Source organism: Gossypium hirsutum, chromosome A11, assembly GCF_007990345.1.
Source record: "Gossypium hirsutum isolate 1008001.06 chromosome A11, Gossypium_hirsutum_v2.1, whole genome shotgun sequence".
Taxonomy (NCBI): Eukaryota; Viridiplantae; Streptophyta; class Magnoliopsida; order Malvales; family Malvaceae; genus Gossypium; species Gossypium hirsutum.
In genome coordinates this window covers 25,211,291-25,223,131 of record NC_053434.1, presented here as the reverse complement: position 1 = coordinate 25,223,131, position 11,841 = coordinate 25,211,291, and the positions used below count along the sequence as shown (strand labels likewise).

Here is an 11,841-nt window from a genome sequence, read left to right as displayed (position 1 = left end):
CTAGCAAGACTTTTTGTCAAAGGATCTGCCAAATTTTCACTTGACCTCACATAATTAATAGTGATCACTCCATCACAGATTAATTGTCGGACATAACTATGTCTTAATCCAATGTGTCTAGACTTTCCATTATATACTTGGCTATATGCCTTTGCTAGAGTAGCCTCACTATCACAACGGATAGAAATAGGTGAAATTGGCTTAAGCCATAAAGGTACATCATAAAGCAAATTTCTTAACCATTCTGCTTCTTTAGATGCAGCGGCTAATGCAATAAATTCTGCTGCCATGGTGGAATCAGTAATACATGTTTGTTTCTTGGAACCCCAAGAAATGACTCCTCCACCAAGAATGAAGATCCACCCACTAGTAGATGCATGATCTTCCAAACTTGTAATCCAACTAGCATCCGAATACCCTTCTAAAACTGGAGGATATCCATTATAACACAATCCATAGTTAATAGTTTTCTTTAAGTACCTAAGTACTCTATTTAAAGCTTGCCAATGCAAACTACTTGGATTACTTGTGTATCTACTCAATTTTCCAATAGCATATGCAATATCTGGTCTTGTACAAGTCATTATGTACATAAGACAACCAATTAGACTTGCATATTTCAATTGATCAATTTCCTACCAGCATTAGATACTAATTTTAATTGAGGATCCATGGGTGTAGATGCTGGTATACAGTTGAAAAGATCAAACTTTTTAAGCGCATTTTCAATGTAATGTGATTGTGATAAAGCTATAGTGCTTTCATCTCGGGTTATTTTAATCCCAAGAATAACATCTGCTACACCCATATCCTTCATAGCAAAGTTGTTTGACAAGAATTTCTTTGTGTTTTCTATTTGTTCCAAATCCGTGCCAAAAATGAGCATGTCATCTACATATAAGCAAATTATAACACCCTTTCCATTATCAAATTTACTATATATGCACTTATCGGATTCATTTATTTTATAGCCATTAGCTAAAACAACCTTGTCAAACTTTTGGTGCCATTGTTTTGGTGCTTGTTTAAGCCCATATAAAGATTTAACAAGCTTACATACCTTATGCTCTTGTCCTGGAACAACAAATCCTTCCGGTTGCTCCATGTACACTTCCTCTTCCAATTCACCATTTAAAAATACAGTTTTAACATCCATTTGGTGAACAACCAAATTATATATAGAGGTAAGTGATATTAATAGTCTAATTGTAGCAATTCTTGCTACTGGAGCATAGGTATCAAAGTAATCAATACCTTGTCTTTGTGTAAAACCTTTTGCTACCAACCTTGCTTTAAATTTATCAATGGTTCCATCGACCTTCATTTTCTTTTGAAGATCCATTTACAACCTATTGGTTTGGAACCTGGTGGAAGATCAACTAAGATCCAAGTTTGATTTCCCATTATTGAATCCATTTCATCATTTATTGCTTCTTTCCAAAAAGCAGAGTCTTGAGATTTCACTGCTTCTTCAAATGTAATAGGATCAGATTCGGTATTATAACAATAAGGTATCTTATTGCATATACTTTCACTTTTTCCTTCTACAAGAACATAATGAAATCTGGTCCAAAATCTTTGACCTTTTTAATCCTCTTACTTCTTCTTAATTCTTGACAAGATTCATCATTATTATCAATTTGTTTCAATAGAATCTCATTCTCATTTGAAGAATGAATCAATTGTTGTGGTTGTAATTGTCTTGATATAGAATTAAATCTATTTTCATCAAAAATAGCATCTCTTGATTCAATAACCGTATTAATTGAAATTGAATCATTTGGTTCAATTACTATGAACCTATATGCCTTGCTATTATGTGCATAACCTATAAATATGCATTCAATTCCTCTTTCACCTAACTTTTTACGTTTAGGTGTTGGAACTTTTACAATAGCTCTACAACCCCAAACCTTTAAATAATTAAGGTTTGGTTTCCTTTTCTTCCATTGTTCATAGGGGTTATTTTAGTTTCCTTATTAGGAACTCTATTCAATATATGACAAGCTGTTAGAATAGCTTCTCCCTAAAAACCCTGTCCAAGACCTGAATATGATAACATTGAATTTACCATTTCAATCAAGACTCTATTTTTCCTTTCAGCTACACCATTTTGTTGTGGTGTGTAAGGGGCTGAAACTTGATGGACAATTCCAGTGAGTTCAAAATAACTTGGATTATAGTATTCTCCACCTCTATCCGATCTTAAGCACTTGATAAATGATTCACACTGAAGTTCAACTTCAGATTTATAAACTTTAAATTTATCAAGCGCTTCATCTTTTGAATGCAATAAATATACATAACAATATCTAGAACAATCATCAATAAAAGTAACAAAATATTTCTTTCCACCTAATGTAGGAGTATTATGCAAGTCACATAAATCACTATGTATCAAATCAAGCAATTTTGTTTTCCTTTTAACCTTAGGGAAAGGATTTCTTGTAATTTTAGTCAACATACAGGTATTGCATTTTTCAATATTATTATTAAAAACAAGAATTAAATCTAATTTATACATGTCATTCAATTTTCTATAATTCAAATGACCTAATCTATAATGCCACAAACAAAATGATTCAACCATATAAGCAGAAATAGTATTTTTATTCTTATTAATAATATTAAGTTTGAACATGCTTTCATACATATACCCTTTTCCCACAAAAATTCCTCCCTTAGACAAAATAAACTTATCTGCCTCAAAAACAAGTTTGAAACCAAACTTATTCAACAGACTTCCAGACACTAAATTTTTCCTAACTTCTGGTACATAATATACATCATTTAAGGTTAAAACATTTCCAGAAGTGAATTGTAGTTCAACAGACCCTTTGCCTTTAATTGTTGTTGTGGAAGAATTTCCCATGTACAAGACATTGTCATTTTTACATTGTGTGAACTTTGTGAACATGCTTTTGTCTTTGCACACATGTTTGGTTGCTCCGGTATCAATCCACCATGTATTATCATCTTGTGTCATATTAATTTCAGATATCATTGCAACGAACTTTTCGTTATTATCAGCCTTAGAAGATGATTTCTTCTTTAAAAATCGACATTCATTCTTGAAATGTCCCAGCTTTCCACAATGATAGCATGAGCCCTTTTGTTTCTTTTTGAACTTAGGTGCTCTATCAGTCTGATTGAACTTTCTCTTGAATGGTTTAGTAGTCTGTACTTCCTCCGTAACATGTACTTTGGCATTTTCAGAATTTAGGTTCTGATCTTGTTTTCGATACTCTTCTTCAATACGAAGATGATTTGCCAAAGCCTCAAGAGATATTTCCTCTTTCTTATGTTTTAGACTTCTTTTAAAGTCTTTCCAAGATGGAGGAAGTTTGTCTATTATGGAGGATACCACAATCATTTCATCCATTTTCATATCATATTGCTTAAATTGATTCAGCATCTTTTCAATATCACGAAATTGTTCCATAACAGAACGACCATCAACCATTTGATAATTATTGAAATGACTGACAAGAAATTTCTTACTTGTAACATCTTCGGTCATGTATCTTGCCTCCAATTTGTCCCATAATTCTTTAGCGGTGACGTCGTTTTGGTAGGTGTCGAACAAACCATCAGATAAACCATTCAATATGTGGCCCATGCACATGTAATCAGCATTGTCCCATTTTTGTCTTTCTCGGGTTGCAGCAACAGATTCATTTTCATTCTCTTCAGGTCTTGGAGTATCCAAAACATAAGCAATCTTCAAAGTTGATAACAAAAAGTGCATCTTTTTCTGCCATCGTCGAAAATTGCCACCATCAAAACGATCAAGTTTAACAAAGTTGGAAGCCAACTCCCTTAGTGTTCCACTTTCATGTGTTGTGGTAGTCATCATGAAATATAACCTTAAAATTGTTAGTACAAAACTCCGGTAAGGAAAAAACTCGAACACACGATCGGAACTCGAAAAGAAAAAGAAGAAATAGGACAGGCTCCAAGGCGTGTATCAAGCCACTATCTTTAAGGTTATATTCGCCCCCACTTATCTTCAGTGTGCAAACGAGTTCCAAGCAAATTAACCTCGAGGATACAATGAAGCCAATGACTATTTGCGTTTTGCACTGACGAGAATAGTCCACTATGCACTGAGTAATGTATAACAAAAACTCAATTTCTACAAAGGATTTCTGCAGCAATACTTTATAGAATAATCTAATAATATTAGAAAATGAAGGAAGAGAAGAAATAATATTAGAATTTGTTGATATGATTTCCAAATGAAATCCCATTCCTATTTATAGGAATTTTCATGTCTCTTCATAGAGACATCTTTCAATAGGTGTCTTTATGAATAAATAAATAATAATAATTATTCATTTAATTTTGTAACTATTCAAATAATATTTTTTGAATAGTTATAATTCTTTTTTAAAAAATCAAATGATATAACTTTTGACCAATGACCAAAAGTTTTATCTTTTGATTAATTACACCCATTCATTTATAGTTACTGGGATACTATAAATATTTGAAAATATTCCAACATAATCTAATTAATATAATAGAACCCGATTTTTACAGATATTTTTTATCAATCAAAATCGATTTCAAAATTAAAATAAAAAGAAAAATCATATTAAATCTATAATATCTAAATGAATAAAAAACCATCCCAACATTATTTCTTGGTAAAAAAATTAAAAGTTAAATTAAAAATTTGAGTTTTATACCTTAAGATTGTTAAAAAAATTGGATTATTTAAAAGGACCCTAAACCACTCACATAATAAGATAAACATTCGTGTGGTAATAAATTAACCAAATTGATCTTTTCTAAGTGTTATAACTTAGAATTTGACATGAATTATCCTGACCATATTCATAACATTGTTAATTCTTCAAGTTTTTTTTTTAAATAAGATATACGTCTTTCGAGATAATAAAAAGAGACCTGATCAAACAGAATGCAAGCCCACTAATAGTCCACCATGTCAGCCCCATCACCATCTCCACTGTATTCCTATTCCACCCATTTAACCCCAAAACAGAGACTATCCCATCCATCGGTTGTAACGTTATTCAATCAGATAGTATCAATCATCACATATAGAATATTGTGGTCATGGTATTCCTCCAACATTAACTTCCATTTCAACACAGTTAGACGGGGATTCACAACAGTCTGGCCATTCTACGTTATTCATACATACCAAAAAAGTCACTTCTCCATTGCAGATCAAAAGATCAAACAACCATCCCCACTATTTCCTTAACACAAGCACCGAACTAACATCCATGTATTCACAAAGATAAGTTACTGATTACATATAAAACCTAAAGTGACTTCCTACACATTTGTTCTAAGCAGCCGCCTTCTTGGCCTTTTTAGCCGCAGGTGACTTGATAGATTTAGGCTGCTTCGGCTTTGCTGGAGTTGATTTCTTCTTGGCCCCGACTCTCTTTGTTGGCTTCTTTGTCGCCTCAGCTTTCTTCGGCTTCGAAGCTGGCTTAGCTTTCTTCTCCATCTTAGCTTTCGTAACAGGGGCTCTCTCTTTTTTGCCGGCTTCGGAGAGCTTGTAAGAGGCCTTGATCTTTATCAGCTTGCCTCTGGCAGCTGAGTTTTTAAGCTGAAGACCTAAGATTTTCCTGAAATTCGCTGGAAGCACCGCCTTGTGCTTCTCTTCCATGTATTTCGCTATAGCGTACGGACTTGATCCACTCTTCTCTTTCAAAGCCAAAAGCGCCTCCTTGATCATCTGCACAACACTCCACTCTTAATTTAACTAACAAAAAAAAAACCCCCCACAAACGATGTTAAAAAATAAAAAAGTGAGTACCTGAAAATAAGGAGGATGTGCTGCGGATTTGGGTTGCTTAGGCTTTTTCTCCTTTGGAGCTCTGGGTCTCTTCTCCTTCACAGGCTTTTCCGCCGGCTTTGGCTCCTCTGCTGCCGCGGGCTGCTGCTCAGTGACTGGAACTTCAGGTTCAGCGGTGGCCATTAATGATCACAGTGACAGATTTTAACAGGGACAAGGGAAGACTCTAGAGAATAAAAACGGTTTTGCTTTGATATGCCCCGTGGAAATGACAGGAAGGAGAATTTATAGCGAGGTCGGGATCTGTGTCAAAAGAGAGTGGCGTTCTAGGATTGGTTTTTCAAGAGACCTGGGGATTGCCAACGTGGAATAAGAATCATCGAGGCGTACACGCGGAATGAAATCGAAGCGTTAATATAGTCGGCTATTTATAGTGCCCAAAAGGGAATAAGATGTTCGCAGCCGCTTTGGGATTGGGTGTGAAAGCAAGGCCAGGTTTTGGTTTTGTTTTTGGTTACTCCTGATAGGGTGTGTTTTCTGAGTGATTTTTATAGCTTTTGTTAATGGGGATTACCACTGATTTTTCACATGAAAATTTAGTCAGATTAAAGCTAATAGAGAGGTTATTACAATGTGATTTAAAGGAAGTGAAATGGACAGAATTTAAGGGTAATTTGAAGCTGTTGAAGACAAACAGTTCTCTTCATTCTTTCTTCCTTCACATCTCCTCACCATTAACAATGTCGTTAACAAAAGAATGGGCTATTGGATGATTTTGTCGGATGTATACCAACAGAAAAAAGAAAAAACTTCAACTCTCACCAATGCTGACTCCTTATTGACAACTCCAAGCATAATTTTAGTTAAATTTACTCTCTAAACTAACTTTTAACCTAATTATTTCATTGGCTCATCTTTCCCAAACTCTTTTTCTTTTGGTGTAAAAAAATAAACATTACATTACATTAACTTAAAGCAAATGGAATCTCCCGTGGCACTTCTTCGAATAAAACCAAGCCTTCCTCGCTATCAAAAGCCATTCTGGTAACGCAATCGGCATCTTTATTCTACTCTCTAAGAACATAATTCAGAAACCATTGTTCAATATTCGTCAACAGTTGATGAATTTGTCTAATCAAAGCAGAGTTCGAGGATTTCCTGAATGAGTCTTGAATAGCTATAACAACCTCCACAATATTTGTTTAAATCAACATGCTCTCATAATTTCGACTCTACAAAATGAACAAGTCAATGTAGATTTCCCATAATTCTGCATTGAACACTAAGCACTTCCTCAAACATCTATTGAAGCTTAAAATCCATTTACCTTCATGATTTCGCAAGACTCCTCCAAAAGTAGCATTACCAGTTCCCATTTTAACAACACCATCTGTATTTAGTTGAACCCATTTATCCTTCCAAGGAATCTCCATCCTTACTTGTTGACTTTTTAAGTAGACTTTTGTTTTGTACTAATCTATATTGCTTCGCCCAGTTATAAGATATTTTGATAATCTCATTAGCACTACGTTACATACCTTGGAAAATAAAGAGATTTATGTTCTTTTATATATGCCATGCAAGGAGGCCAAAACGACTTTTCCATTCCACATCCTCTAACGACAGCCCCTGTTTATTTGGCAAATTATTCGCAAACCACTCATGTAAGCTACCTGAAAAGAACCCCCTTTGTTTCTCTATAAGGATTACCTGCAGCCAGACCTCTTTAGCCTTAACACAATCTCAAATCGCATGTAAAGTGTCTTCAGATTCCATACCACACAGTGTACAAGATCCACCATCTCCAATACCTCTCATCATCCTTTCCACATTTGTTAACAGCCTTTGCTTCAGCACTAGCCAAATAAAAAACCTGACTCTTTGGGGATCTTAGAATTTCCACGGGATGTTCCAAGTTACGTCTTTTGGATCCCATGCCATTTCCCTTAACTTCCAATAAGTGCTCTTAAGGGGAAAAGAACCCTAATAAGTGCCCATCCAAACAATCTTATCAAGACTTGGCGTAGGATACAGTGGAGGAATACTTACAATGCGTTAAATAATCGTCTCTTTAGTCCCAAAACGGAAAAGATCAAGATTTAAAGCTCCACTTTCTGTGACCAACTCCTTAAGGGTACACTCTAAATCGAGATTACCATGAGATGAAATCTATTTAACCAAAGGTCCAACACCCGGAACCCATGGATCTTGCCAACATCTGATCTCATTACCATCGCCAATAGACCCGTATAAGTTTTCTCTTAATAAAGGCCAGATATTAGAGAGGGCACGCCATAAGAACAAGCATTTTCTTCGTTCAATATTGTCAGGTATACCTTCCTTCATTCCATACTTTGACCGGAGGATTCTAACCCACAAGGATGAAGGATTAGCTACCACATTAAACCCAATTTTGAACATAAATGAAGTATTATGGTCTCTCAATTGCCTTATCCCAAGGCCTCCGCAGGTCTTAGGCTAACAAACTGAATTTCAGCTTACCAGCGCCAATTTCTTCCCCACGCTAGAAGATTCCCAAATAAAACTCTTGGCAATGTGCTCAATTTCCTCGCATATTTCAACAGGAATCATCATAGATTGCATGAAGTAACTGGGAATAGAGAGCAAAACAGATTAGGCTAGTGTTACTCTACCTGCTAATGAAAGTTTTCTAGCATCCCAATGTTGCAACTTATTCCGAACTTTGTCGACTACAAACCTTAGTAAACTATTGGTTACCCTTTCGTGAAAAAGAGGCACCACCAAGTAGGTTCCAAGATTTGACACAGTTTGAAAACCAAGGACTCTTCTAAGCCTTTCTTTAGTTTGCTCGTAAACTGCATGAGAGAAAAATACATTTGACTTTTCCACATTAATTTTGTGACAAGAAACTCCACAAAACTCCTCCAAGATATCCTTAATTCTCCTAGCCTAATCAATATATGTCTGCCCAAATATAACTAAGTTGTCGGAGAAAAAGAGATGAGACAATGCTAGACCTGACCAAGAAATATGGATGGCACTCCATTCTCTTGAATTAACTAATACTTTGATATTATGTCCAAGTCACTCCCTACATAGGACAAAAAGCTATGAAGACAAAGGACACCCCTGACGAATACCTCTATGGTACAAAACTTTTCTGTTAGGGTCCAATTCCATAAGACCTGTATAGAAGAACCAGAGATGACAGACATAATAACATTACAAAGGAAATCAGGTATACCTGCAGCTTTCAATGAGGCGTCAATAAACTCCCAACTGACTTTATCGTAAGCTTTCTCAAGATCAATTTCATTGTCATCCACTTCCTACACTTTTGTATACATCTCATGGAGTGGATAATTTTTTGTACAACGATGATATTATTCGTGATGTTCCTTCTGATTGTGAACCTTGCTTGCTCTAGAGTTATGATCTTAGGAAAAACAACTCTAAAGCGATTTGCAATCACCTTCATAACTAATTTGTAAAGGACCGTGCATAAATTGATTGGTCTGAAATGGGAAAAACTCTTAGGACTACTGCTTTTTGGAATAAGGACAATTAGAGTGTTATTCAAGTTTGAATCAATAGCTTGTCTATCAAAAACCTTTTGAATCCACTCACACACAACATCTCTAACTATATTCCATTGGCTCTAAAAGAAAAAAAGCATAAAACCCGTCACTTCTAGATGTTTTTAACTGAGTCACATTGATAAAGCTTTCTCGATTTCATTCCTTAAAATCGCCTTGCCCAAAAAGAGAATATCACTAAACTCAAGCTTCGAAAAATTATTAGGTGGCAGATCTCTCATTCTAGTGGGGTGTTCCCCAAAAAATTTTTGGAAAAAAGTAATCACCTACTATTGTTAAATGGTTTCATCAAAGATCCATTCACCCTCCTCATTTTTAAGAGCCGAGATTTGATTATGCTTCCTTATCTGTAAAGTGCGTTTGTGAAAAAATGTGGTATTACGGTCCTTTAAACTCAACCAATCGCACTTAGCTTTCTACTTCCAGAGTAATTCCTCATGATGAAGAACTCCTTTTAGATCATCTCTTACTTTCATTTCTAAACAAGCTAGACTGTCAAAACTTGTGCTTTCTATATCCTTTTGAATACGTGAGAGCTTCCTCAAACGTTATTTTTTACGAACACCGAGATGACCATAAACAGACTTATTACAGGATTTATACTAGAGGTAAATTGAGCAATAAAGTCCATCATATTCCCATCGATTTTCCAGTTATCTCTGACAAAGTCAGGAAACCTCAGATGGTCAACCCAACCTGCCAATAATCTAAAAGGTCTACCTTTAGGCAAGCTTCTTATTGGTTTTAAGGACAGAAGAGGAAGCCTGTGATCCTATTTCAGTTTCGGAAGATGAGTAACTGTGCAATTAGGAAAAGTGTTAACTATCCCGCCATTTCCAATTTCTTTATCAAAGCGTTTAAAGACTCCTCATCTATGTCAAGTAAATGATGGTCCTTTGAAGCTCAACAGACTCTATTAAATCACCAAATAGGGGACACCTTTTACTATTTCTGCGATCAACTATTTTATCATCAAAGGATAATTTCGTATTAAAGTTTCCAATAGTAAAGCCAAAGATATCTGTAGAAAGAAATGCCCAATTTTAACCCCTCCTAAATTTTTTTTCTGTTTTTGGCTATAAGGGCTACTGTAGACAAAAGCAACATAAATAGGTTGGGAAAATCCACCCTCAAACATTAGCACTAGAATAAATTGAGAATGATTATACATTATATCTACTCGAACTGAATCTTTCCAACCAATCCAAATACCAAAAAAAAAAAAAAAACTAATGGCCTCCACTAGATGTGAATACTGAAAACCCAATTTCGCAATGGTTATATTTGCTTTAACACTACTAACTCATATTTCAAAAAAACCCCCACAATATCAGGCTTATATTCAAAATTTTATTTAAAAAAAAGAAAAAGAAACTTAACACTAGCACAACCCTGGCAATTCTAAGTGAAAATAGTCAAATTCATAATTGCAAACAAGGAGATGAAAACTGACCTTTTACTACTCAGTGGAGCCTAATTCCTTAACCGGTAAGTCTTCCATACTGGAAGAAACCTTGCTCAAATCTTGTTCAATCTAAGAATTAATTAAATCCATCATTGAATTCATTGTATCAGCCACGGGCACTCGAGATAAACCAATAACCTTGAAATGGTCTCCACGCTCTCGAATAACCCTATTGAGCTTCCTCCCATTCCGGCCATGCTCAAATTTATTACCAAAACCACGTCCTTTAAAGCCCTGTTTAAGATTTTTTTTTTTGACAAAAGAGGCACTACCCGAATTATTAATAATGTTGGGATCACCAATTTCCCTAAAAATGATAGTAGTATACTTCCTGGGATGCAAAACACTCGGGCTAGTAACCACTTCCTTTTCAAGCGTATCGTCAAATATGGGGTTAAGACACAACAGAGTACCTGTAGGTACCTTACCAGAAGTGGTAAAAAAATTATTAATAACACCAGCAGTAACCGATTCCCCAAGCTGAAATTTGAATCCCCAATATGGCCTATACATTTGCATCCCTGTTGTGGAATAAGAGACGACAAATCAATTCCTTTAACACCACCTGAATTATCCTTAAGGCTTTCCACATTAATTAGCCCAGATACAATCGACCCAGCCTCATTAATAGGCTTTTTTCCAATTGCCTTTCCCACCCTTTCAATACCCAAATCCATCGACCCATTCTTAGCTGGTACCCTCTCATCATTCGAGTTTATAATCCCTGACCCATTTACTAAAGAAGAACTTGCTTCAATAGCTTTTAAGCTCTTGCTCCCCACTTTAGCCCTAACTTGAGACCTCTAATTGTTCTCCAAAGAAACCCCTAAAGCCCCTTTAGACCATTCCTAATCACCTTTCCATTTTCATCAACTTCTTCAATGCCATCGTTAACATTTGATAATGTCAAGAATCTAGATCCTATGATCCCCTGCCCTTGATTTTTGGTCCTTTGATCCCGTTGCGCCCTTCTATTACGCCGAATTTTCCTTTCCACCTGCATCCAGAGGTGGAAACTTGAG

The 11,841-nt window shown here is 35.5% G+C and overlaps 1 protein-coding gene across 1 annotated transcript; it reads right to left on the bottom strand.

Annotated features, from left to right (window-relative positions):
* Positions 1–5,088: 5,088 nt before the first annotated feature.
* LOC107913009 (histone H1) lies at positions 5,089–11,492 on the bottom strand. Its single transcript, XM_041081461.1, has 3 exons — positions 10,808–11,492; positions 5,798–6,125; positions 5,089–5,716 (listed from the first exon to the last, which is right to left on the bottom strand). The coding sequence occupies exons 2-3, from the start codon at positions 5,957–5,959 to the stop codon at positions 5,321–5,323; spliced, it is 558 nt and encodes a 185-aa protein (XP_040937395.1). The 5' UTR covers positions 5,960–6,125; positions 10,808–11,492; the 3' UTR covers positions 5,089–5,320.
* Between the last annotated feature and the right edge of the window lie 349 nt (positions 11,493–11,841).

Coding starts and splice junctions, on each gene's coding strand:
- LOC107913009 (XM_041081461.1), bottom strand. CDS start 5,959: ATGGCCACCGCTGAACCTGAAGTTCCAGTCACTGAGCAGCAGCCCGCG. Junction 5,717..5,797: donor CACATCCTCCTTATTTTCAG/GTACTCACTTTT, acceptor AGTGTTGTGCAG/ATGATCAAGGAGGCGCTTTT.